The sequence below is a fragment of the Mytilus galloprovincialis genome, chromosome 2, assembly GCF_965363235.1.
Source record: "Mytilus galloprovincialis chromosome 2, xbMytGall1.hap1.1, whole genome shotgun sequence".
Taxonomy (NCBI): domain Eukaryota; kingdom Metazoa; phylum Mollusca; class Bivalvia; order Mytilida; family Mytilidae; genus Mytilus; species Mytilus galloprovincialis.
The window spans coordinates 101,134,061-101,160,355 of NC_134839.1; the positions used below are offsets into that span (position 1 = coordinate 101,134,061).

General features: G+C 31.0%; 1 protein-coding gene across 4 annotated transcripts in view; it reads right to left on the reverse strand.

The window, feature by feature from the left end:
- Positions 1-865: 865 nt before the first annotated feature.
- LOC143065151 (calcitonin gene-related peptide type 1 receptor-like) overlaps positions 866-26,295 on the reverse strand; it is a 109,398-nt gene continuing 83,968 nt past the window's right edge. For 3 of the 4 annotated variants that reach the window (XM_076238536.1, XM_076238538.1, XM_076238537.1), the window contains exons 4-12: positions 22,536-22,627; positions 18,726-18,873; positions 17,115-17,265; positions 16,016-16,082; positions 9,713-9,779; positions 7,123-7,205; positions 6,127-6,250; positions 4,704-4,745; positions 866-3,335 (exon numbers count right to left, since the gene is read on the reverse strand). In XM_076238536.1, coding sequence (XP_076094651.1) covers positions 3,132-3,335; positions 4,704-4,745; positions 6,127-6,250; positions 7,123-7,205; positions 9,713-9,779; positions 16,016-16,082; positions 17,115-17,265; positions 18,726-18,873; positions 22,536-22,627 — 978 coding nt within the window. In that variant the 3' untranslated portion in view covers positions 866-3,131. Of the gene's footprint in view, positions 3,336-4,690; positions 4,746-6,126; positions 6,251-7,122; positions 7,206-9,712; positions 9,780-16,015; positions 16,083-17,114; positions 17,266-18,725; positions 18,874-22,535; positions 22,628-26,295 lie in introns of all 4 variants that reach the window. The other variant, XM_076238540.1, reaches the window with a different exon arrangement.

Sequence of the window (26,295 nt, forward strand, 5' to 3'; positions counted from 1 at the left end):
TCAGTTTGGAATGTATTTAAAATGACAAAAACTTAACTGCTAAATTTAGGTGCAAGAATTTATTTGCATACTTGGGGATGAAAATAAAAGAGAAAAAAAACTGTTTTGTGTGGACCTCTTTGTTTATCACGTAAAAATGCATCTTTTATTAATAACCATTATTATAAACCCTAGGCGATAAACAGTTTGACATTTTGCAGAAACACCGGACAGTTGCCCTTTGACCGAATATTGACCTATATAAACAGGAAGATGTGGAATAAGTGCCAATAAGACAACTCTCCATCTAGTTCACAATGTATAAAGAGTTAAAAATTATAGGCCGAAGTATACGGAGCCTTTGCTCACACCGAACATCAATCTATAAGTGGACCCAAAATTACTAGTGTAAACCAATTCAAACAGGATTAAGTACACAATTCTGAACTCACACGACAAGAACTTGTAGCGCTGATATTTAAGCTTTGTAAAACTCCATCCGAGCAAAATATAAATGAGCCAGGGTTTTGTCAAATTGCTTAACGTCAAGCGAAAAAATATGTTGTATGAACGTTCAGGAAACGGACACATCCCTAATAAATACAATATTAAGTCTTGTAATAGAGACAGTCCGAAATGAATATCGTGGCTATTTGGACTAGCAAATAACATATATGTAACCCGAATTTGTTTTCTCTCAATCGATTTAAGACCTTTGCAGCGGATTACAGTACTTTTGCCTTTATTCATAACGTTTTCATTACCATTATCAATCAAATAAAGCGCAAACCTCTGTAAATATGTTTTGTGTTGTTTATGTGCTATCTCACTGACATATTCCCCGCATCTCTTTTAATTCATATCCTTTCATTCATGAACAAATAAATATTCTAAATGATTTTAATATATATGTATATAATGCAATAAATTGAAGTCAAGTTAATGAAACAAAAGAAAGAAAGAAAAAGAGAAAAAACTTAAAATCATATTATATTAAGTATATGTATACAAAAATAGTCATGTACATGTACAAGCTTGAAATCAAAAGACATAGCAACGTATGTGTACTAAGGAGAACACTATGAAAATTTGATAAAAAGCAATCGCCAAGACATTGTAATGCCTCTTTACCGTCGTCACCAAGTTGTAATGACTCTTTGACGTCATCAACAAGTCGACATTTACGTATTTGACCTAAATTAGCCATCTCATTCTAAGGTGATACGGTCAAAATTTATGAGCCACAGCTGAATTAAGCAAAGAGACATCTTTGAAAAATATTTTTTTAGTAAAATATCCTACTAGGTAAAGCTGATAGTGATAATAAAACTAATGGCATTATTTCAAAATACACCTACTTTAATAGTTTTTTTCTGTTTTACATGTAAGAAGTTTGGAGGTCTAATACCAATGCGTAAGACAAAATTCAAAATATAAAAGCCAATTTCCGACAAATAATGTCTACTTATGAACATATAAAGCATGCTAATTGGTATGTTTATAATTATTTCTTTATTTTTATTTTCGAGTTCAAGGAGCTACAAATAAGTTTAAATTTGCCTTTTCCTTTTTGTTATAACAATTCTCCCAAAATGCAAACAAAAATTACTGATATATTATAAGTCAAAATTCGGTTGAAGGATAGGTGTTCAGCAAACTACGATCAAGCAGATATAGAAAAGGGACAATGTCAGATTACGTCAATGACGTCTTTAATCATATGTGAGAAAATTAATATCCATGTCAGGTGCTAAACAAACTACCATCTAAATGTATCACGATACATAACCTTATTTGTTTCAATGGACAAGTTCACAGGTATAAAAATTACCATCTAAATGTATGACCACAGGTTACTAAACTAGTGCACTGACGGAGGATATTGATATTCATTAAACGTTTTATAAGAAAAAGAGGAAGGGATGGTTTAAGTACTCACAAACACAGTTTAACCCTGCCAAATGTTAATGTTATTAGCCTTGCCAGTAATTGTTGTATAAGTATCTGAGTTTTTTCGTAAATTAATGAGTTTGCTGATGATGACCTATCCTTGTGTATCAACAGATGATACTTTTATAAGGCTGTTTATAGTTTTGAATCCCCTTTTCCCTTCAATTGTACAATCATAATTTTTTTTATCTCACCTGTTCACATACACAAACACATGTATAAAATACGAACTGCATAATGTCACAACAGATATCCTGAATATTTGTAAAGGTCTTGTACACTACTGTTATTATTTCATCTGCAGGCAATTATACAAAACTGCTTAGTACCAAAGTTGCAGTCTATTTCAAAATTATATAAGGCATTTTACAATGGATTTTTGTTAATATTTGAAGTGATACATACAAAGCACAGTCACCTTCTAATGAACTGATATACTGAACACAATAGTAACTTTCATTGTTAGTGGAAAACTACAGATATCGCTAACATTAAGATAAGTAAAAACTCACCGACACAAAAATATTAAACAAATGACATGCATAACGATTGAAGGGTGCTTGAAATTTGTTTTTGTTTTTGAGATTTTCTTTATGAAAAGTATACTCATATACTGTGGTCGAAACAAGTCTTAACTATGTCTACGGAGTTTGCGAAAGAGAAATCGCCCCATCCCCCAGTGTCCAACATATGTTCTTTCGCTTATAACTGATTTAAAAGTGTTTTTTTTTTCATTTTAAATCGCAAATTTTGACTTCCTATTCTATTTTTCATTCATTACGTTTTCAATTCGTGGTAGTTTATTCATCAGAAAGGAAATGTATGTTGTTTTTATTGAGATGACTGTTCTTAAGGTAAAATTATAATAAAAGAAAATAAAGCACGAAAGATATATGAAACATACTTATTTCAAGCTAATGTTCAATTAACAGTTAGTCTGTTATTTTCTGTATAGGATTGTCATTAGTGATTCATATAACTGTCAATCGTGCATGATCTTTAAAAATGAAAGCAATGCCAATAAAACATAACAATAATTGCATACCAACAATAAAATGTGTTATAAATATAATGTTAACAGAATCAATACATAAACGGGACGGAGCTTTCTTTCATAAACGTTGTCAATTGTTTGCATTTGATTAAGCTATCCTGATGAAAAAATACTGGTAGATTTACTAAACTGGTTTCATCAAATTGCTTTATCCAACATGACCGTTTTGTTTTGATTGGTCGTCTGGTACTGTGTTGAGTGGGATATAGTGATCAGTTTGTTGAGTTCCACGGCGTCCTGACGACACATGGGAGTACTGTGTTCCTGACACCGTGCTTTGAAATCTTCCAGGGTCATCTCTGAAGGCACTCGGCCATTTCTTTCGGAGGCAACTTTTTAAATGCGAGTGTACCTGTAAGTAGAATGTTAATTTTTTGTAAAAAATGCGTTACTAGTACACATTAGTATTAATAATTATATAGTAAAATAAACGCTATTTTCGTGTCAAATACAATAATACTATATCATATTTCTTCAGTAAAGTTTATACTATGTATAAATATTATAGTGATGCTTTGGACCAATGAAGTGAAATGTTTAAACAACAATACTGAACTCAAAGGCAAATTCAAACAGGGCAAGTCCATTAAAAAGAACAAAATCAAACGCTATCAATCCACAGAACAAGTGAAATACCGCTGTAATTTTTCTGATTTGATACAGACATTTTTCGAAGATAATGGAGGGTTAAAATTTAGTGGCAAGCTTAACCTCCCACTTACATGACAGTTGTTTATAGAAAGTAACAGGTTAAGACTTGAGACTGAAGAAATCTGTTGTATTCGCCTATATACTAATATAACATTTTGGACCGCAAAAAAAAAAAAACCAATGCCATGCACTTTATGTAAGCAAAATAATCTAAAAGCAATATATTTTAACATTTGTATAAAGGCTAATAACTGATAGGAAGTTCTCAAAATATAGTCAATATTTTTTAAATTTTTATCATTAAAACTATCCAAGATTATAGTAGCCAAGGAGAATGGATTGAAACTAGAATATCATTGACACATTAAGTTTGAATACGATGACGCAAGATTCATAATCACTTTAAATGCATATCCTAGGGGAAGACACAAGTAAATGGCGTGTTATTGCCAAATTTTTCGTTCTTTGAAGAACATCTCTTTTCCAATGAATCATGTATTGAAAAAAAGCTGATGAACTGTACAATTAGCAAAATTATTTGTTTACAATATATATACATACAAAAAAATCATTACTTATAGTGTAACAATCAAATCTTTAAAACATTTTTCCCCAAAGAAAACCCTCAGCAGAAAAAGAAATTTTGAAATAATGGTCGTGCGTCCTGCCTTCCTTTAAAATATTAAAACTTTGGTTGATAGAACTAATTACAGGGCTAAAAAGTGTTTAACTGACATAATGATAATAATAAACATTTAATAAATGATTAGCGATCCAAACAGGTAGCATTTCATAATAAGATAATATTTGCTTAACTCTTTTAAACAATTTTTCATAACCCTCATTAAAAACAAATACATGTACTAGATACACTCATTTTAGAAAAAAACTACTTGTGTAAATCATATCAAATTAAATGATCCAATCTCAAAAGATCACAATGGTTTAATTGATACACACCAAAGACAACAAACTAATGACAACAATATTCCAATGGTTATATATACATAAGCTATCTATTATGATTACACAGACATAAGGAAGTTTGATTTTTACCGGTCATCCTTACCTCCCCGTTGAAGATGCAAAAAACAAGAGATACAATAGCACCCTGAAAAGATAGAAAAAACAATAACAAATATTCGCGATCAAGTGTAAAACATGAAAGAGAATCATTAATATTGTACATTTTCTTGTGTGCAAAAATCGATCAAAAATAGTTGTTCTTCGCGGCGGCTCCTTTGTTTCACTTTTTCACGTTTACATTTTTTCTTTAAATATCTGAACATACTGCACATGCTGTATCCATCTTTAGATGGTGGTCTCTTGTAATGTCCCATGAATACGGATTTAGATAAGGTGAATATTTTACTTAAAGCCAATAAAACTTAACGACCTTTTAGCTCATTTTGAAAAAGTGAACCAAAATGATTGTTAATAGCCAGACATTTTTTAAATACTTTGATAAATGTTTGAGACCAAAAACAAAAACAATATTTCCGTTTCTTGTCTGAATTGTAGCTAATGTCCCTTTAATATATTTCATGACATCTTTAAGATACACGACATCCTGTACATTTCACAAAATTGCAGTAACTAAAATAAAAGGATGATTAATACCGTTTTCATATGTCTATCGATCCACAGTGGCATTGACTTATAATATATCGACATTAAGTCGTTCCATAGTGTAAATAACATAACAAAGAGAGCATATTAATACATAACAAATCTTGCTTACATAGTTTTATGATTGTTTCTTATAAATGAATGAAAATCACTTTCATAACGAATCATTTGTAAAGGTTACGATCTGACTTGAATAGAGATTAAAGGTTACCTACCACGTGATAAGAGGGAGATTTTTTAAAAGTAAAATGGATTAGAAACCAGACCTCAATAGACTTGAAAAGAAGTCACCTACGCTGTGACCGAAGATAAATGTGCGTTTAATGGCAGAGAAATATGACGCCATCAGTCATGTAAAGTTCATATACGATGAATACATGTATAATACCAAACTTAAGTTATGAATGAAATTGCAGCTTGCTAATTGGAGTTTTGACTTGCTGTCATACAAAATGGAACTACAGTTAAGCTTTGATTACACTACCGATGTCTTTATATTTCTAGATTAAGCAATATGTATACGTGTATTCGTTTAAATAGAATTTCAGTGTTTGTTATGGTCTGCATAGTTAGCCCTTATCCTTTTCTTCCAATAAAATTACATCCATGAGTTTTATCCAATTCCATAGAGAGGGAAATGACTTAACTTAAAAGAAAATATCTTCCATACAAAAATTGAGAGCATCACGATATAAAATTGTAAATGTAAATGGGGAATATGTCAAAGAGACAACAACACGACCAAAGAGCAGAAAACAGCCGGAGACCACCGATGGGTCTTCAGCACACCGTTTTTATATAACGTGATGGAGGAAAGCAAGTTAGTATGAACAATATGTTGATTATAATATCAAAGTACAAACCTGTGTATACTGAACAATAATTCTTACTACCTCGTACCACAGAGTAAACCCTGGCCTGTGTATTACAAATCCCCACTGTATACCAAACAATGGGATCAAAACAAAGGTAGCTTTTAATGCTCGCCTGCAAAGAAAACATGAGTTTATTTTTAATCACTCCAATAGAACAAAATATAGCATGGTATATATAATATAATACACTTCATCAACATGTCTCTAGACAACCGCCTAGTTGATATGATAAATTGTCATGTTTGATAAATAAAGGCAACATTAGTATACCGCTGTTCAAAACTCATAAATCTGTGGACAAAAAACAAAATCGGGGTAATAAACTAAAACTGAGGGAAACGCATTAAATATAAGAGGAGAACAACGACATAACATTAAAATATAACACACACACACACACACACACACCCACCCACACACACACACACACACACAGAAACGGACTAAGCATTAGACAAAATCCTATGAGAATAATAAATATAACATATAAACCAAATACATGAATTTGGGATAGAAAAGTACTGTGACACGTCTTATAGTAATGGGAATTCACACTCAAAAATAGGAGAAAACAAACGACACAACGGAAACACAACGTAAAAATGTTACACACACAGAAACGAACTATGATATAACAATGGCCATTTTCCCCGACTTGGGACAGGACATTTTTAAAGAAAAAAAAATGGTGGGTTGAACCTGGTTTTTAGGCATGCCAAACCTCGCACTTTGATGACATTGTTAAATATAACATTAAAATGACAACATAATAATACAGGACTACAATACAAATAAATAGCAGAACGTATTAGGCATAGATACACATGAATAATAGATAACAAAAGGCATCAGGTTTAAAATTCATTACGTCAAAAACGCGCCTCGTCCAAACAAGACTTACCAGTGACACCCAGATATAAAAGTTCGAAAGTCAAAAAAAGGGGGACAAAATCATATTATTCATATTCATACAAATTCACCTACCTGTAATTACTAGGTTCATTTGGATGAGACTGTAGCTGCGTAAGCAGAATCCTCAATATGTTGACGAAAAATACTACATTCATCTGAAAAGAGAAGATTTGATTGGCAATTAAAAAAAAATTATCATTGATAAGACAATTTCATGGCAGCAAATAATGTTAAAGAGGAACAGAAAACACCACAGAGAAAGAAAAAAGACAGAGGACCGAACCTGAATATATGTGCATCTTAATATCACTTTGAACGTTGTAGACGTTCTATCAATTTATCGACTCAAATAGCTTTTGTTGGTTTTGTATTGCTGATAATTTATTTTTATAGTCATTTGCATGTACTGTCTTTCCGGCTTACATCGCAATACTTAAAACCGGTTTATTTTATACATGATACATCGATCCGTTGATTTTCTTGTTTAAATCTGTTTAAAAGAGAGACAAAAGATACCAGAAGGACATTCAAACTCAAAGATCGACAACAAACTGACACGCCATGGCTTAAAAAAGAAGACAAACATACAAACAATACTACACAACATATAAAACTAAAAAAAGACTGAGCAACAAAAACTCTACAAAAAACAATGGGCTGATCTCAGGTGCGTCAGAAGGGTAGGCAGATCCTGCCCCACACCCGGAAGATAGTCTTATTCGGTAGGAAACATTCACAAATAAATACTGTCACGTAGCGGCAACAGTACAGTAGGTTGATATTGAAACTCTGTTTGCCCAGGTTGGCCATATTGGTTAGCAGACGAGATATTCCGTTGCAGTTTCCACTGGCATTCAAACCACATCTCCTTACTGTTATATAGATATGCCATTAAAGATAACGGACATGTTTGGCTTTAATTGTCTCTAGTTTCAGGGGAGAAGAATTTTATAATGTTTACGAACGACGACGAATGAAGACGCCAAGTGATTGCAATAGTGTAATGTGTTCAAAATCTAATAAAAGTATGAGGGTTTGATTTTAAATTTTGTGTTTTAACGCCACTTTGAAGCACCGCATTAAGGCTATTTCGTGGCGGCCAGTTTTTATTGGTGAAGGAAGCCGGAGTGCCCTGAAAAAAATACTGCCCTTCGCTAGGAATTATTCCTAAAGAATATATCAATTGAACAGCACATATACAAACAAAAACCTTCATAGCACCACACATTAATGCCACTGAATGGAGTAATAACAATTAACGTTGAGCTGTGGCATCTGATCCTGGATTCCAAATGACCTACTTCAACATATCGTACAATAAGATTGACCGTTATACAAACTTTGCGTCATTCTGAACGACATCTTAACTTTTGCGATTCTTGTCAAGTTTGACCATCGAAATAACGTATGAATCGTAGTTATCAGAATTCGTCTAAAAGTTATAGTATACACGGAAGCATTTCATTGTGAGACTGTTACAATATAACAAACATTACACATTTAGTTTATTCTATTTTTCAGGTTAAAGACAAAAATTAATGTTATATAATATGGTATCTCTTCGTCGATATCATTAGTTAAATTGAAGACTGCAGTATCCATATTATCTGGAACTTTAATAAAGTTTTTATATTGAGTGTTTTTTCAGACAATCCTTTGTTGTTAATTCAGAAGCGTTCACATTTTGATTGAATTTAATGTAGATAGGTGTGATCTCTTTACACATCATGGTGCAGTATATATCGAGCAAAATAATATCCATTGAAAAAGTTGTCTTAAAGGAACTTCTTTGTTAAAAATAACACCGACAGAAAATGCAGTTAAAAGAACTTATAACATAATATCCTGTTTACAGGCATAATATAAACTTTGCGAACTGTTACAAGTACTCATAAGGAATCCTCTTATAAACCTCTTATGTCGGTTGGAAGTGACTACAGCCTATCTAAACTACTTTATGGGACTATATAAAAACGCAAAGATGTTCTTAGTTTACTGGTATTTATTATAGATACCCATCGATTGTCAGTTAATCACACAATATAGTGTCCTCAGACAATGAAATACTACCATTTGATTGTATATGATTACAGAAACTGTTCTTAAATAACATCAGAAATCTACTACATATCTCTCAACTGATACGATACTCCCGTGCTTGCATTTTCTATCATGATTTTTTGATAGAGGGTTGCTGCTCACAAGGAAGCTATTAAACTAAGTGTTCCCATCACGAGTTGGTTGACTGTTATGGAATAACCGTTTCACAAATGATATCGGATATTCCTTACGTCGTAACTACAATCCCCTATCATTTCATGAATGTGACCTACCGATTTAGACTATTTACCGGATTTGTTATAACATTAACAAAACGACGGCTACCACATGTGGAGCAGGATCTGATTACCCTTCCGGAGCACCTGAGATCACCCCTATATTTTGGTGGGGTTCGTGTTGCTTATTCTTTAGTTTTCTATGTTGTGTCATGTGTTCTATTGTTTGTCTGTTTGTCTTCTTTCATTTTTAGCCAGGCGTTGTCAGTTTATTTTCGATTTATGAGTTTGACTGTCCCTCTGGTATCTTTCGTCCCTCTTTTAATATTGAATTAAAAACAGGGGTTTATTTGTTCAATATATTAATTCTGTTAAATGAAACTTACAAAGAGGCACAGTACATTTGGTATAAATATTATCCATTCATAATGGCCAGCATCAGTTACCCAACACCTGAAAAAAAAAAGAAATATATTATGAATATTGGAACTGAAAAAATTGGTCACATGTAAATCAAACCATATCAAGTGTAAACCAAACCGAATCACATGGTAATCACACTACATTGCGGGTTGATCAACTCAAGCTCATATCACTTTAGAATCAAACCATATCAAGATATAGATTAATGGAAAGATATATTAAAGACATTCAAAACTGTCAACAAAAGAATGCTTGTTTGAGTGGTACTCCAGCTTCCTCTACCAATAAAAATGAACATCAATTAATGCCAATGAGATGCAACTATCCACTGTTTTCTTTATTTAGTACTGAGTATGAGTATATGCAGGCCTAAAACAGCAAATAAAAACGAACCCGTATAATCAGCTTGAAAGGCCCTCACATAAGAAATAAACAAAAAGTCCTAGTGACAGTCCAAACAATATTTATTTATCCACAAATGATCTAATTTTGGATGTAACACATCTTCTAACTGGCTGAAAGTTTCATAGACATACTTTTGTCATGTGACCGTGCCGTCATCAAACTTTTTTTCTCACAAACGAAATTTAGTATTAATTTATATAAATAGTTTGTCCTCTCTATTCGAATTAACATAAAAAACATTTGTGCACTATAATTAATCCAGTATGCGGATTATTACGTTATGTTATGTTATTTCTTCGTATACATAACAAAATATTACAGATTTATCTTTAATAGTCTTACACCGTCCAACTCATTTACAAATAAATACTAACATAGGTTTGAACGTTTAAAGAATTACAAATGGTAAAAGTATCCACAGGAACAGAAGTAATAATGAGATCAATAGAACTGTCATTTTAGAATAACAGAGAAGTTTTGGTCCCCTTTTCCCACTTTTCAGTAAAATATATATACCAAAATAACATATATCTTAAACGTGTCTCGCTTTTTAAGCATCAAACATTCGTGTATTTAGTTATGATGTTATTGTGTTATGTATTCTCGTTTGTGGTTTGAATTTTGTATTTTAGGTACTTTCATAAATGTCTTATTTGTCAGTATAGTCCAGTTGAATTCAATTTTCCGTGGATAAAGTATTGTGTTAGTCAAAACAATTATGATTTCGTCACAGCATTAATTTTAAAAAGACTTTCAATATCGTCATAATCAGGATAATTCTTTGCACCATTATTGTGCAAGTAATTGTTAATTTTTCGATCTAGTTGCTTTATTTGTATAATTTCAATATTATACATACGTCACAAAAATACATCACTTGTTGTAGAGTCCTGTGTTGTCATTAATGGAAGATGTTCGTTGTTATTCTTCTGCACTAATGGACCATTATAATATTTATTTAAACATTTCTTTGCGCTTGGTTTCCTGCGTTTGTTTGTACTGTATTACTGTCACATATTGTTGTAATTTTGGTGATATTATTTTTTAACATTGCCATTTAAGCTGGACGTTTGGCAAGCCATAAAACAAGGTTCAACTAACCATTTTTTTCAGAATGTCCTGAATCAAGTAAAGAATTCGGCTGTGATTATCATACAGTCCGTTTCTATGTATGTTGGCGTTTGCATTTAATGCACTTTATTGTTTCTGTTTGTCCGTTGTTTTCCTCTTATAGTTAATGTGTTTTCCTCGGTTTTACATTGTAATCCGGATTCGTTTTCTCTCAATCGAGGTATGATTTTTGAACAGCGGTATACTACTCTAGCCTTTATTTAGTGTTAAATTTGGTTGTATCAACAATTCTCTTGTAATATAATGTTTTACTCTACCAACAATTTGGTTTTGAGCCGCACCTGTCCATGGTGTTTGTACCACACTCTCGTCTTATTTAATATGGTAACATAAATAATAATATCATTTTATTAAAAGGATATTTTTTTTAGTTTGCAAACAGTATGACCATATCCATAAATCAGTTATATGAACATATCCTTAAGTCAGTAATATGACCATAGAAATAAGTCAGTAATATGACCATATCCATAAGTCAGTAAAAATTATAAAACAAAATCACATCCATTTATAACAACGGTAAAAAAAACAAATAGTTATCAAAGGTATCATGATTATAATTTAATACGTCAGACGCGCGTTTCGTCTACACAAGACTCATCAGTGACGAAACCGTGTAATGGCCATTAAAAGCCCTGACAAGAAAAATGTGAAACAATTCAAACGAAACACTAACGACACGATTTAAAACAACACATGCTATAGCAAAATTTGTTTGGATATTACAAGTCTTCTGATTGGCTGAAAGGTTTTTGTCTTTCAGCTCTTTGATGTCATATACATAAGAGTGTCTGTCATGGAATAGAAGTTCCTTCATAACATAAGTTCCAAAAGGAAAATATATTCTGGAATATTATTTCCACAGGAATAAATATTACAGTATATGTTCCTAACGGAATAAATGGTATAGAATATTTGTTCCAATAGGAATATTACAGTATATGTTCCTAACGGAATAAATGGTATAGAATATTTGTTCCAATAAGAATAGATATTATGACAATGTTTATAACAAAGTTTCCATTGGAACTTCTGTTAGGCGGAACAAATATACGTTGACATGTCATATGACCGTGATGTCATCTATGTTTTTTATGATTGATTCCTTATTAATGACAATTAGTATTAATCTATGAGAAATTACTGTAATATTTTTTTTCTGTCAATTTGAAATTACATAAAATTGTAAACATTTTAAATAACAAACAACGAGATTTAGTCGGTGTACACCACATTTTTTATGTCATTTCGCCTTATACAGAAAAAAAAATATAACAGTCATTCCTTGAATAAGCTTACACCGCCCATCTGATTTACCAATAAAAACTAACATAATTTTGAATGTTTAAAGACTTACGAACTTTTTAAACGTATGCACAGGAACAGAAGTAAGAAAGAGATCAATAGAACTCTCTTTTCAAAATGTTGAGGAAAGGGCGAAGATTAGGTCCCATTTTCACACTTTTCAGTAAAAAATGCAATTTTGTAATAAAATTTGGGTCAAATTTGTAAAATCAAAAATCATGACAAAAGCTTATAAGAAACAAACAAAAAGAATACTTTACTTACCATTCTTTAGTATTAACAAACACTTCCAAAGAATTGTATAAATCCAAAGGTACGAATTAACAAAAGTTAACAGAAACAGTAACCACGCTGTATCTCATTCATATTTTCATATGTTTCAAAATTCTATTAAAAGAACCGATAACGGATTTTTCTCCGTAAATTTCACGACACATTGTCTGTAACATCTTTAAGTACTTCGATAAGATTTTATATGATATTATGTCTATTTATAAAGTAATGATAGAAAATAGAAATGTATTAAATGGTTATGTATAAAATAAGATAAGTTTTACTGTATATTATTCTCCCTGGATATCAGTTATAATTGTATGTAACAGGGATACTTGATGGAATGCTGTACATTAAGTAATTTGTTAAAACAGCAAAGAGTGCAATAAAGAATTTATGAATGTTAAAAAAAAAAAAAAAAAAAAAAAAAAAAATTCCGTATCTTATTTGATTACAAAGTTGTTTGTTTAATCTTGCACACAGTATACCCATATCCATAAATCAGTTATATGACCATATCCATAAGTCAGTAGAAAATCCCCCCCAAAAAAATCACTCACAATAAAATGAAAATAAACTCATCATAGATAGATGTCAGGATTTAAATTTTATATTTACGCTAGACGCGCGATTCGTCTTCAAAAGACTCATCAGTGACGTTCAAATAAAAAAATGTTTAAAAGGCCAAAATAAAGTACGAAGTTGAAGAGCATTGAGGACCAAAAGTTCCAAAAAGTGTTGCCAAAAACAGCTAAATAATCTATTCCTGAGGTAAAAAGCCTTAGTTTTTGAAAAATTCAAAGTTTAGTTAACAGTTAATTTATAATTATGAAAATATCAATGCATCTTTTGTTGTATCAAACGTGTTGCATAAGGCGGCGGTTCGATTGAAAAAGAAAAAAGTGACGTTTTCAACACTGAAATGGAAATCCATAAATCAAGAGATGGAAGTGTTCTAGTGTCAGCAGTAAATTGTAATAAATCAAGGTCATACGAGTTGCAGCTTATACGTAAAGCTTTTCTTTCCATAAATTTCGCCATTATTTCCTCATGTAAATGCTTTCAAGTGAAATTGTTAAATGATAATTAACAAACTTTGCTAAAGTGAAAATCTAGCATTTGTTTTACACGTCAATCTACCGGAATTGGTTGCTTTTTAATGTTCAAAACGCCATATCAGGACATTTGAATTACAACAAACAGATGCATCAACAAATAATGATCTTACAAAAATTGTTTGCAGCTTACGAATTGTGGTTCAATTATCAATAGAGTCGTCAATAAAAGAGATTTAATTCACCATACAATGTTTAATATGATAATTCAAATTTAGAATAACTCCGTCAACGTTGATTAAGTTTTAGCTGTTACTCATGCTGTCTTGTTTCCATGTATTAATCAACAAGTTCTAGGTGAAAGCAAGCAGTCGTACTGTTTTCTAGATAGTGATCTGTAATCGTTCATTGAAAATAAAATAGGATTTAATGAGGCAGAAGACATTTTAAATCCAAGCATTAAAATTTTAAAAGGTAACGCCATTTTCTCTGGAATAACAGATTATTAACTAAATTCAAGATATAGTTTTCAAAATGCTCATATGAAGAAATGTATAGTTAACTCAAAAAAGCAAATACTATAAAAAAAACAAAAAAAAACAAAAAAAACAAAAAAAAAAAAAAACGAAATTTTACAGGATTCTTTTAGGGTTTGTTTAATGAAGATATGTTTATAATTAGAATCACGATTTTAAAACAATATGTTGGCAAAATGTTCTACATCAACACAATGCGACTGTCATACATTTAATAGATTTCGAAAGCTATAAAACCTGGATTAGTCCACCATTTTCTACATAAGGAAATGCCAGTAGTTAGTCAGGATAATAAAAGTTGTTTTCTATTAAGTTTGACCCGTCAGTATTAGCATTTAAAACAAAACAAAACACACAAAAAAAACCCCAAAAAACAAAAAAATCCAAAAAAAAAAATTCATTAACTTATGTTTATGTTTTCTATTATTAGATGTGTTTGAGCTTTTGTTTTTGCCATTGTATAAAGGACTTTCTGTTTTGAATTTCCCTTCCAGTTCTGTATTTTTTTATATTACTTTTTAGAGAATTTAATACTAAAAAACACAATCATTTTATAACATAGCAAAATGCAATTACGAGATATCATTCTTCATTTATTTCCATCGACTAAGTAATAACAGAACTTCAAATACAGTGACAGTTGAATTTTAAAAAAACATAATTACACAAATAACTTGTTTATTAATTCATTGTAAAAAAATCATACAGCTGAACACAAAATCATGCTGAATAATAATAAATGGAAACAGAACTTTTCAGCTCAAGTTAATCATAATATACAAGTCGTTTTATAGTTAATGTCGCTAGGTTTCTGTCTCATTGATGTTTACATGGTTTTTCGATTATTCGATGTAAAATATAGCTTTATGTGGATGTCACCATGTAAGTGACCTTTAATAATGAACAGACAAAACACGTCTTTTGCAGAGAAATATCAAAAACAAGTTTAAATGTTGTTATAAAAATGTTCAGTTGCGTAGTGCATGCCAAAACGTTTTGCAGTACAATGCCATTTGAATAAGATTTGCATGTAAATCTGTCAAACCGGATTATACGAATATTATGTAAGATTTGACAATAGAGCTAACTCTTAGATTAGTTTCCATAGTATTAAAAATCATTTGACATCATATTAATGATATCGTTACAGACAAAAGACGTTGTTGAAAAAATTCTTGTATTGAATATCTATAATGAAAACATACATGTAGCAATTACATGAACTGCACACGGCGAGGCACGCGCAGTCTAAAACACGCGCAGTTTAAAAATGTTGATATTTGTATACATATCTTGTCTTATGAAGTTGAGTTCTGCGATTATTGATTATAAGCTTTCATGTAGTATTTGGACTTTTAAAAAAAGCTATACAGAAAGCAATATACAACCATGACTGACTGTATAGAAAAAAGCTATACCGAAAGCAATATACAACCATGACCGACTGTATAGAAAAATGTGATAAACTATGTAGAGGACTTTAAATAACTCAATAAAATATAATATCATATAAAACACTAGACAAATGTTTTCATACTAATTAACAGGTTGATATATATACCTTTCGTCCAAATCTTCATCTGTAGCTCTGATTATACAATAAATTACTACAGGTACCCATGCAATACCTGTACAATAAAACAAATTCGACGTTAACAATCATGTCAATGCGAAACTCACATTTAGACCAAAGTCTGTGTGATGCATATATTCTGTCCAGTTTTATTCGTTTAAAATACTTTTCCAGAAAATGCTACTTATTTGGTACTGATTTATTTTTCCGATAGTAGCTTTTTTTTAAATAGAAAGAAAAAAGGAAATTGTGTATTTAGTCTCAGGTGGTTGTGACCATGATTTGAGGGTGAGCTTTTATTTTAAAAATTTTCTCTAAATTTGGTGTGGTCACAACTTCATCATAAACTGCCTGCTCAAATAACCTTTATTCTGAGAATTCACTCATTTCACACTATAACATTTATATGTTGAGTAAACAGTATATGAGCTTTTAACTATTATGTTGTAAGTGTTGTCTAGAGGAATATATACCGATGTATATAAGAGCACGGCTCTTGTTTCCTAATCCCAATTATTGAATCGTTAGTTTTTTTCCGTATTTATGTCTTTACTCTTGTATCTTTATATATAACGATTTCATTAATAAAATATACTTACAGTAGGAAGTGTTTTGTCTAATTGGCAATCATATCATATCTACTAAGTTTATTAAAAGTTGATCTGACAACTTGATGTAAGATTAACTGAACTAATAACTTAAACCTGATACGGGATACGCGAACGAACAGATTGGAAAACATAATGATACTTTACTTTCTGTTGCTTGTATGAAAAACAGTGAGGGGCATGGTTACGCAAGGTCAGTTTCGGAAATTATTCTGTATATTTCTGTTGTTTCGTGGTTATCTTTTTATAGTTGATGTGTTTCCCTCGGTTTAAGTTTGTAACCCGTATTTGTTTTTTCTCTATCGATTTATGACTTTCGAACAGTGGTATACTACTGTTGCCTTTATTTAACAACTAGCTTTTGATATATGTCAAGAGAGAAAGATTTAATTTCATTCAGCTTAATTTACATATTACATTAATATAACATTTGTATATTATATAAGTAATGTTCAAAAGTAAAAGGTTCCAGTGCTTACCCCAACCCATAACATAATAACCAAGCAGCCCTTTTGGTACTTTGAATGCATGAACAATCAGTCGATGAAGGTAAAATCCCTCACAAAACATCCAGAAATAATTAGATGTTTGAGTATATCGCAACAGTGCATTCAGTAACTTGCAACCACTCTGTAATGAAAAGAAGATACATTGCTTAGAACAATTAATGTTACTGAAGATTGTAAGAAAATAACTCAAGTCAATAATCAAAGTTCATTTAGTATTGACAAAATCTGAGAATTTACAATAATATGATTTTACACAAAGTAAAATATTCGTATATTTACTAAGTAATTGTAATGACAAAACATTTAATTTGTGTTGCTATAAAAAACGTTGACACGACAGTTTATTTTATAAAACAAAAAATGCAAAATCGCATTTTTATTAAGACACGAACTGACTTTATATTTTACACGATATCAATGATTGTTTTAGGTCTGTTTATTTAACCAGCAATTTTTATGAAAGAAACAATTTTCTCATTTACGATATGACGTCGAAGATCATCACTCACGACCCACGACATATCGATATTTCAACACGGACTCTTTTTTTGTTGAAATATCGTATTGTGAATTGTTATGGACAATTAGATATTAATTTAAAGCCTTCATCCCTACACTTTAATCGTTTTCAAAATGTGCAAAGTTATTAAAGTAATGTTAATTTTAACTCTGTATTACATTCTTAAACACATCAGTGACGTTAGCTGGATGACAATGTCATATTTCTTAGTAATGTAATAAATTCTCATTATTCTTCAAAATATGATTTATCTAAGATTACATGGAAACAAATGTTTATTGAAAGTCTGAAAGTCCTATTTTGTTTTCTTTAAAAAGTGAACATAAAAACCTTAATGATTTAGCTCGAAATTATCGACGCCACGTTTGTTTCTAGCAATCAACAACTTATATAATGACAAATTGTTTCTCTCAAAAAGAGATTATTTAATTATTATCAATCTTCTATCTACCACCATGGGCATATAGGGGCACTAAGCAAGGAATAATGGTAACTGTAATATTTTGTTACTTTATTGAATTCCGCAGAATCAATACAATACTACTGATCGACTATAGCAACTAACGGAACAATTTGGGAACAAAAGTTTATTCATGCAAGTTTGGTTTCAATCCTTGTAAGGGTTTTGTATTTCTATCAGAAAACCATTTTTTTTTACTTTTACTGCAGTTATATTTAATACATATGACATACAGTTGAGAAATGACAAGAGTCAAAATTTTACAAAATGGCTTGAATTCTAATTCAAATTAAATGGATATATCTGAACGAACATTATAATTTCTGCTCGGTACTTGCCAATATATCGTATGTCGAAGTCAACGTATATAACTAGTCATTCAATTAAAAATGAATAAGTTAGCGGATGCAACTATTCGAGTGTTATTTTTGTTAAAATTTCGGTGATAATATCTTTGTCAAGTCTATTTTCAGTCAAGATCCTCTTAAGTTTTAGTATATTTGCTTTGCTTAAAATATGGTCGCTTAAGATATTCGGCCGACAAGTTCTAAATGGTATCTACAGATATCTATACAGGACACAGATGTGTATTTCAACTAACTGTGTTTTTCTGAAGTGTGCTGTCTGCACTTGTAGTTAGTCTGTTTGAATGGACAAGGAAATCCCACATCAAGGCCACCACTGATACCAGTATAAAAGAGGTAAAGAAACATATGTGTAGTTTGATTCTGTGCTGGTTACGCAACTGTCTGAAATATAGAAAGAAAGCATTTCACTTAAACCAATCTTTTATCCGCTGATTTTTATATCAATTCTAAGATAAGTGCATTCCGAAATTAGTCATTTTAACAAATGAGATGCCAATTCTAAACAGCTTTTTAAAGATTTATTTTCGCAACGTAAGTGGATGAGGGGGATATCAAATAACATTTTTGATATATATGATGTAAAAAAAACCCGGCCGATATCGTGTTGTAAGGTCAATTTCTAGTTTATTGCTCTCGCAGGGGGAAATCCAAAAGTAAAAACACATCATGGCCTTCTGGTATTCATATATTGATGTTGAGGAGTTTATCTTTATACAATACATGTTCTTTTGTAAAACGTTACATTGAAGGACATCCTCAACCAACATGAATTTATTATTTGAAAGACAAAACATAGTTTTCCTTGTAATATATTTTTGATTTTGGTTATAAGAATGTCCTCTCATTGGATTTAATGATAAGTACTCAAAATAAGCCAAAATGCACAAATGATGCAGTAAATGTGGTACCGTTAATATTATTCACGAATTTATATAATTTGGAAACATGTTCAGAAATACGCTATGATGTTTGAACCTCAGACTCATACACAAAACAATCATATTGTTAATTTCAGTAAGGACTTTTGAAAGTTACCATGCTGTTAGGATCGACTAAATCTTTGACAGAACGTTCTCATAACTATTAAGAAATTTCCATTTTACTGCACATTCTTCGCATATTTTATCATTCCTTTGTAACAAGCGCTTTTACAAGAATTATTTCATTTAAAATTTATACCAATTGTTTCATCATGCCATTTACATTAAAGTGGTGTTTCTCGAGGCATAATTGGGTGTTTTAACTGGGTTTTTTAATGTTGTTTTTGTAAAATAGAAAATATTTTAATGAAATCAAGGAATTTTAATTTTTTCAGCGTTTCATTATATTTTGGGTATAATTTTTTTCACAATGAATAATTGAAATGCTTCGAAAACTAAGGCAACAACTTCTTCAAAAGCTGACATTAGATGAATTGGGCTAATCTCCAAAGGTCCTTTTGATTTTGCTCCTCCCAGCGGTTTATGTTAAATTTGTATCTATTTGTTTCTCTCAATTGTGTATGTGAGCATTGGAATTTATAGAATTTGATGAGACTGTTATACAAGTGAGAGGTTTAGCTAGCTATAAAACCAGGTTTAATCCACCAGTTTCTACATAAGAAATATGGAATATGATAGTTGTTTGTTATCCGTTTGTTTGATGTGTTTGAACTTTTGTGTTGCCATTTGATTAGGGACATTTGATTTTTTTCTCGGAGTTCAGTACTTTTGTGATTTTACGTTTTCTAATACAATACTATCATATTATTTTTACAACATTTAAAAACATCTCAATATGAAATACCGGGATATTTCCTATATTTAATTTGACCCATATCACTTCAAAATATGTTGATACATGTGTTGTTGTAGGTGTCAGACCACCAATTAAAAATCCCTATCTGTTCAACCAAATTTTGCAATTTTCACAGCTTTCTAAATATTTTACCTTAAGTTTAACTTCATAGAAACCAGGTATATCCTTAAGTGTACATGTATCAGCATTCTACATGTCAATTTTCACCATACCTTTAAAGCCTTTTAACAAAATAACTGACCTTCAAACAGAGGTACTCCAAAAAAAATACCTGGTTTTCTGGAAATCTAAAATTAGTATACTATGGAGCGCATTAATCCTCAATTTTTAATGCAAACTCATAGACAAGTAAATTTTGGCTCAAAATGATCTAGATATATTTCTCTTTCACCAAAAGTTTCATTTCTGCAAATTTGTTGGTCAGTTTAAGTAAACAAGGACATCAAAAGCACTATTTTGAGTCAAAGTAGGACTACTGACACCTAAAGAGCAAACAAAGTTGGTCAGAAATCTTTTGTTTTGTTTATTCTTAATCCTTAGTCAATTTGAAGTTAAAAACATTCTTTCTGAGCATAATGCAACTCATATTTCAAATTTCACAGCTCAATTTAAACTGACTGTAATGTAAGCCTTTGATAGAAAATACTTGAAAATATCATTTTGGACTAGAGAAACATAAACTTTCAATATCAAGATCAGATTTTGTTGATTTTTCCTTGTTTGTTCTACTGCTTTAAAGACTTTTCACAATTTTTACAATGAGTTTAATAAAAAAAATCCAAGGTATTCAAGAGTCAAGGAATATTACCCCCCCTTTTTTTACACCTGGTGTCAGTAATGAGACTATTAACTGATCAAAAGTGCAGTCATGGTCATTTAACTGTTTTATATACTATCAGTCAATAAAATTTAAAGTATAAAACTTTCATTTGGGATAATAAATGAGATTTCTGTGAGTTTATGCAGTGTTTATATCAGGCTATGTTAACTGCCATATACATGGTATGCCGCAATGATATAAGGGGTAAAAATCAAATAATTTCATCAAATCTTCATGACGACACTTTTTTGGGGTAGCAATCAACCTATGTTTAAATGTTTAACACCACAGAAACAACTTACTGTGCATTTATAAAAATTTATAACATTTTTTATATGAAAGCATATTGTCAGGGTGGGAAAAGCTAAAAATAGCACACATTCAGGTTTAAGGCTCTAAATTTGCAATATGTGACTTTTTGCTCCAAAAAAGATTAAAATGTGGCTACTATTATTTCAAATGATCAGTTAAGACTAAAAAATCAATTGTTTTCTGAATTTTGGGTTTCATCGCATTTTTCTTAAAGGTGTCAGACCACCAATTAAAAATCCCTATCTGTTCAACCAAATTTTGCAATTTTCACAGCTTTCTAAATATTTTACCTTAAGTTTAACTTCATAGAAACCAGGTATATCCTTAATTGTACATGTATCAGCATTCTACATGTCAATTTTCACCATACCTTTAAAGCCTTCTAACAAAATAACTAACCTTCAAACAGAGGTACTCCAAAAAAAATACCTGGTTTTCTGGAAATCTAAAATTAGTATACTATGGAGCGCATTAATCCTCAATTTTTAATGCAAACTCATAGAAAAGTAAATTTTGGCTCAAAATGATCTAGATATATTTCTCTTTCACCAAAAGTTTCATTTCTGCAAATTTGTTGGTCAGTTTAAGTAAACAAGTACATCAAAAGTACTTTTTTGTGTCAGAGTAGGACTACTTTTAAAGTGGTCTGACACCTGTAAGCAGAATGATAGTGAACATTGGTCTCAAAGGTAGTAAGCCTATGAGAAAATATACAGTGTACACAGCATGGTAAATCATATTAGTAGATCTGTGTTTTTAATAACACGATACACACAATCTGTTTTTCATCCCTCGTTCATGTTTTATTGTACCATTTTATAATGTATAACCGGACGGAATTAGTTTAAAGGGGTCAAAGTAGCCATCATTATAACACTGGCTTTATAAACTAATTTATGGCAATTCCGTGGAGTTAATCTGTGTCATTGGAGACGGGACTCCGTGTTTAAACGGGAATAACACATTCTGATGGATTATAGTGTATTTAGAACTTGTCATGTTCTTTTCAATATTTTCTTTCTGGTTTTTATTTTATCTTTGCGTTTTTGACTAGTATTCAAGTCGTCGTAATCAAATATTGGTTTGTTCCGAAAAAATATTACTATATACTCACTTAAAAGCCAGAAATATAGCACATGAAGGAACAAGTAGCAAAAGGCTTATTATATTACAAGCTAGACTCATGTACACTAGTATCATTGGGTGCTGAAAAGTAAAAACACATACCATGCTTAAGGTTGCATAGATGTAAATAATTAGTAAACAAAATATTTTTTATATGCAGTGAGCAATCATTTCGACCAATAAATGGGGAATGTGTCCATGGGACACAGATGATGTACCGCTCACATATAATGTAAAGTTATAAAGGGACATAACTGAAGAACGGTCAAAGTGACTACCCAAACTTTATCTTAAGTATTGTGGAAATAAATATTGTGTATAAGTTTTAAAACATTTTGTTGAGGCAAATTTAAGCAAGAGAACGGAAACGAAAAATTCAGCATTTTTTTTATGTGCAAAGGAACATTACTATAGAAAATTTAGAAACGATCCTGGTAAACTTGTCTATCCTTTAGATAAACTTAGATAATTTAGTCTTAGATGCATGATTTTTTTATTAGTTGTTAGAGGCTTTGAACTAGCTGTCGGTTAACTGCGAGTCCTCTAAGATTTGTACCTAGTGTCTTTTTGTTGTTGAGATGTACAAGTAACCGTCCACGTCTACTTGTATTTTTATCCATCTGATGAATTAAGCCGTTTTCAACTGATTTTTATAGCTCGTTCTTATGTTGTGCTGTTATACCACAGTCCCAGGTTAGGGGGAGAGTTGGGATCCCGCTAACATGTTAACATTCTGTATATATGTGCCTGTCCCAAGTCAGGAGCCTATAATTCAATGGTTGTCGTTTGTTTATGGTTACATATTAGTTTTTCGTTCATTTTTTGTACACAAATTAGGCCGTTAGTTTTTTCGTTTGAATTGTTTTACATTGTCATTTCGGGGCCTTTTATAGCTGACTATGCGGAATGAACTTTGCTACTTGTTGAAGACCGTAGGGTGACCTATAGTTGTTAGTATGTGTGATATTTTTGTATCTTGTGGAGAGTTGTCTCATTACCAAGCATTCCACATCTTCTTTTTTTCATATACTAGTAAGTGATATCGCTACAATGCAAACTAGATCTGTAATTTTTGGTAAATAAGGATTGTGTACAAGTTTCATAACATTTGATTGAGGCAAACTTAAGCATAACAAAAAATCAGAATGAAAATATGTTTATGGGATTCTTCTATGAAACTTGCAGTATGCTAAAACTAAACAAACAATTTAGCTCCTATCATAGCATAATGATCGAAAAGGTAGCAGTCAGAAATGCATTCTTTTTAAGTTTTGCTCGTAAAATAAGCAGAACCATTTACAAACTTGATAATTATTAGTGAGCGAAAACAGGTTTTGATTAAAAGGATATAAATTGCAATAAAGTTTTTAAATACTTTTATATGTTTTATATGTTGAAATTTGAGTACTGTTGTTTGTCTTTTCGTCGTTTTTGTTTTCTATGACGTTGTCAGTTTGTTTTCGACAAGTGAGTTTGATTATCCCTTTTGAACGTTGCCTCTCCTTTCATTCAAACATTCAACTATATATTTGGACAAAAGTACAACTTGTATTTGACATATATATGTACAAGACAAAATAAGTACATCTTATTAAAGTAACATCAGATCTGTGAAGCACATTGGCACTTACGACATACACGCACGCAAATAATAAGAACATTTCAATTGTAGAACATATAATAAACTGTAACCGCACGGTGACCTATAGTTCTTAGCCTTCAGTGCAAATTCTCTACTAGAGAATTGTCTCATTGGCAGTCATTCCTTATCTTATTTTTAATAATAACGTTCTAAGTTTAATGTGCTAATTGCAGTGTCACACAATGGGTGTTTTGTTCAAATCACATTGATCAAATGGTGACAATTACATTGTGTCAACTGCCAAGCTTTTAATATTTTGTTCATAACTGTTGTAACATTGTAGCTATCTATATTTATAAACCCCTAAATAAATTGTTTGTTTGTCATTGATTTTAGTTACATTATGGCTATTATATATGCACAAATATCGAGTAGTATGTGTATATTAGTATTTCGCCTTGACTGCAAAGAAATGCTCGCCCTCTTTTGCTAGCCGTCAGGTAATATGAATATTTTTTTTCTCGCTGTTTATCAATGAGGGGGGACAAGGTGGGTTCCAATAACAGCAAAACAGTAAATTGATTTGGCTTAAAACAGATAACAAGGAATTGAAAATGGAACAATAACAGATAACAGTAAATAAAATCTTAAAATCAGTCCGGTCCAGAGCCAATACAGTACTGTCAGTAGATCTTATTATATAACTGCTTGTATGGGTCTGGTTAGGCTTTAACAGAGACATATATATTCACTTATTTAAAGGATATTTTATAGAGAAATTAAATTTTTGAAGCTGTTAAAGGCACATCTTTAAATGTAGCAACAGTTTCTGAGCTTCACTTTTCACTAAGTGAACCAGTTAAAAAGCTTTTGAAAAATTTATAGTCAGGGTTCTCTTTCATGTAAATACAAAGTAAAGGAGTAGAACTTCTAAATATGAATACTAAAAGCAAAAGATGTGTAATTCCCAAAGGCAATATTTCACTCACATGCTCAAACAAATGATACATATATACTATTTTTGTATTTTGTAAATAAGTATAAAAGGAGATGTATGATTGCCAATGAGACAACTCTCCACAAGATACAAAAAGACAAAGAAATTAACAACTATAGCTCATCATACCACCTTCGACTATGAGCAAACCAAAACTGCATAGTCAGATATAAAAGGCCTTGAAATGACAAACGAAAAACAATTCAAACGAGAAATTTAACAGCGGCGAGCCCGATTTATCTGCAAAATAATAAACGAAAACAACCACTGAATTACAGGCTCCTGACTTGGGACAGGCACATACAGAATGTGGCGGGGTTAAACATGTTAGTTGGTGCCTAACCTTGGACAGTGGTGTAACAGTACAAAATAACGTTTGTTGTTTGGTCATTGAATTAAAATTATATACGGTGTAACAATGCTTTTTTTTTATAACAAAATTCATCTAATAAGTTATTGTAATAGTTATAAGTGAATTTTAGTCAAATTTCTTATACAAATTTTTATTTTTGTAAATTATAATTTGTACAAAAAATGTGCACAAAGTCAAAATACAAATTATTATTTGTAAGAAAAATGTGTACAAAGTCAAAAAACAAACTATAATTTGTTCCTATTTTTTGTACAAATATATAATTTGTACAACATTATACAGACAATGAAATTTATTACAAAGAATAATAATAATGTATACTGGAATGGTCCTGGACCCAACTGTTTTAATGTCAAGTTGTTACTGGAATCCTTCTGCAAATACCTGACCTCTATATCACTAGTGGAAAGACCCAAATAGTGATAATAAGAAGATGTGGTATGAGTGCCAATGAGACTACTCTCCATCCAAATCACAATGTTTAATTTTCTTCAATTTCTATTTAAGATTCAATTTGGCTGTCAAAATGCTAACATTCCAATTTTCAATAACAGTTAACAGCAAATACAATTTCACAATAACAGATAACAATAAAAATAATAGTCCTATAACTGCTAACAAGGAATAAGACAATAACAGCTAACAGTAAAATATATTTTCCAAATAACAGATAACAAAGAATTAAATTACCTCATAACAGCATAACAGTTTAACCCCTTGCCCCCCTCATTAATAACCAAAAGCTATCCTTTTTTTATAGGCACATGATGTGTAAAAAGTTGTCTTTTAATGTTACA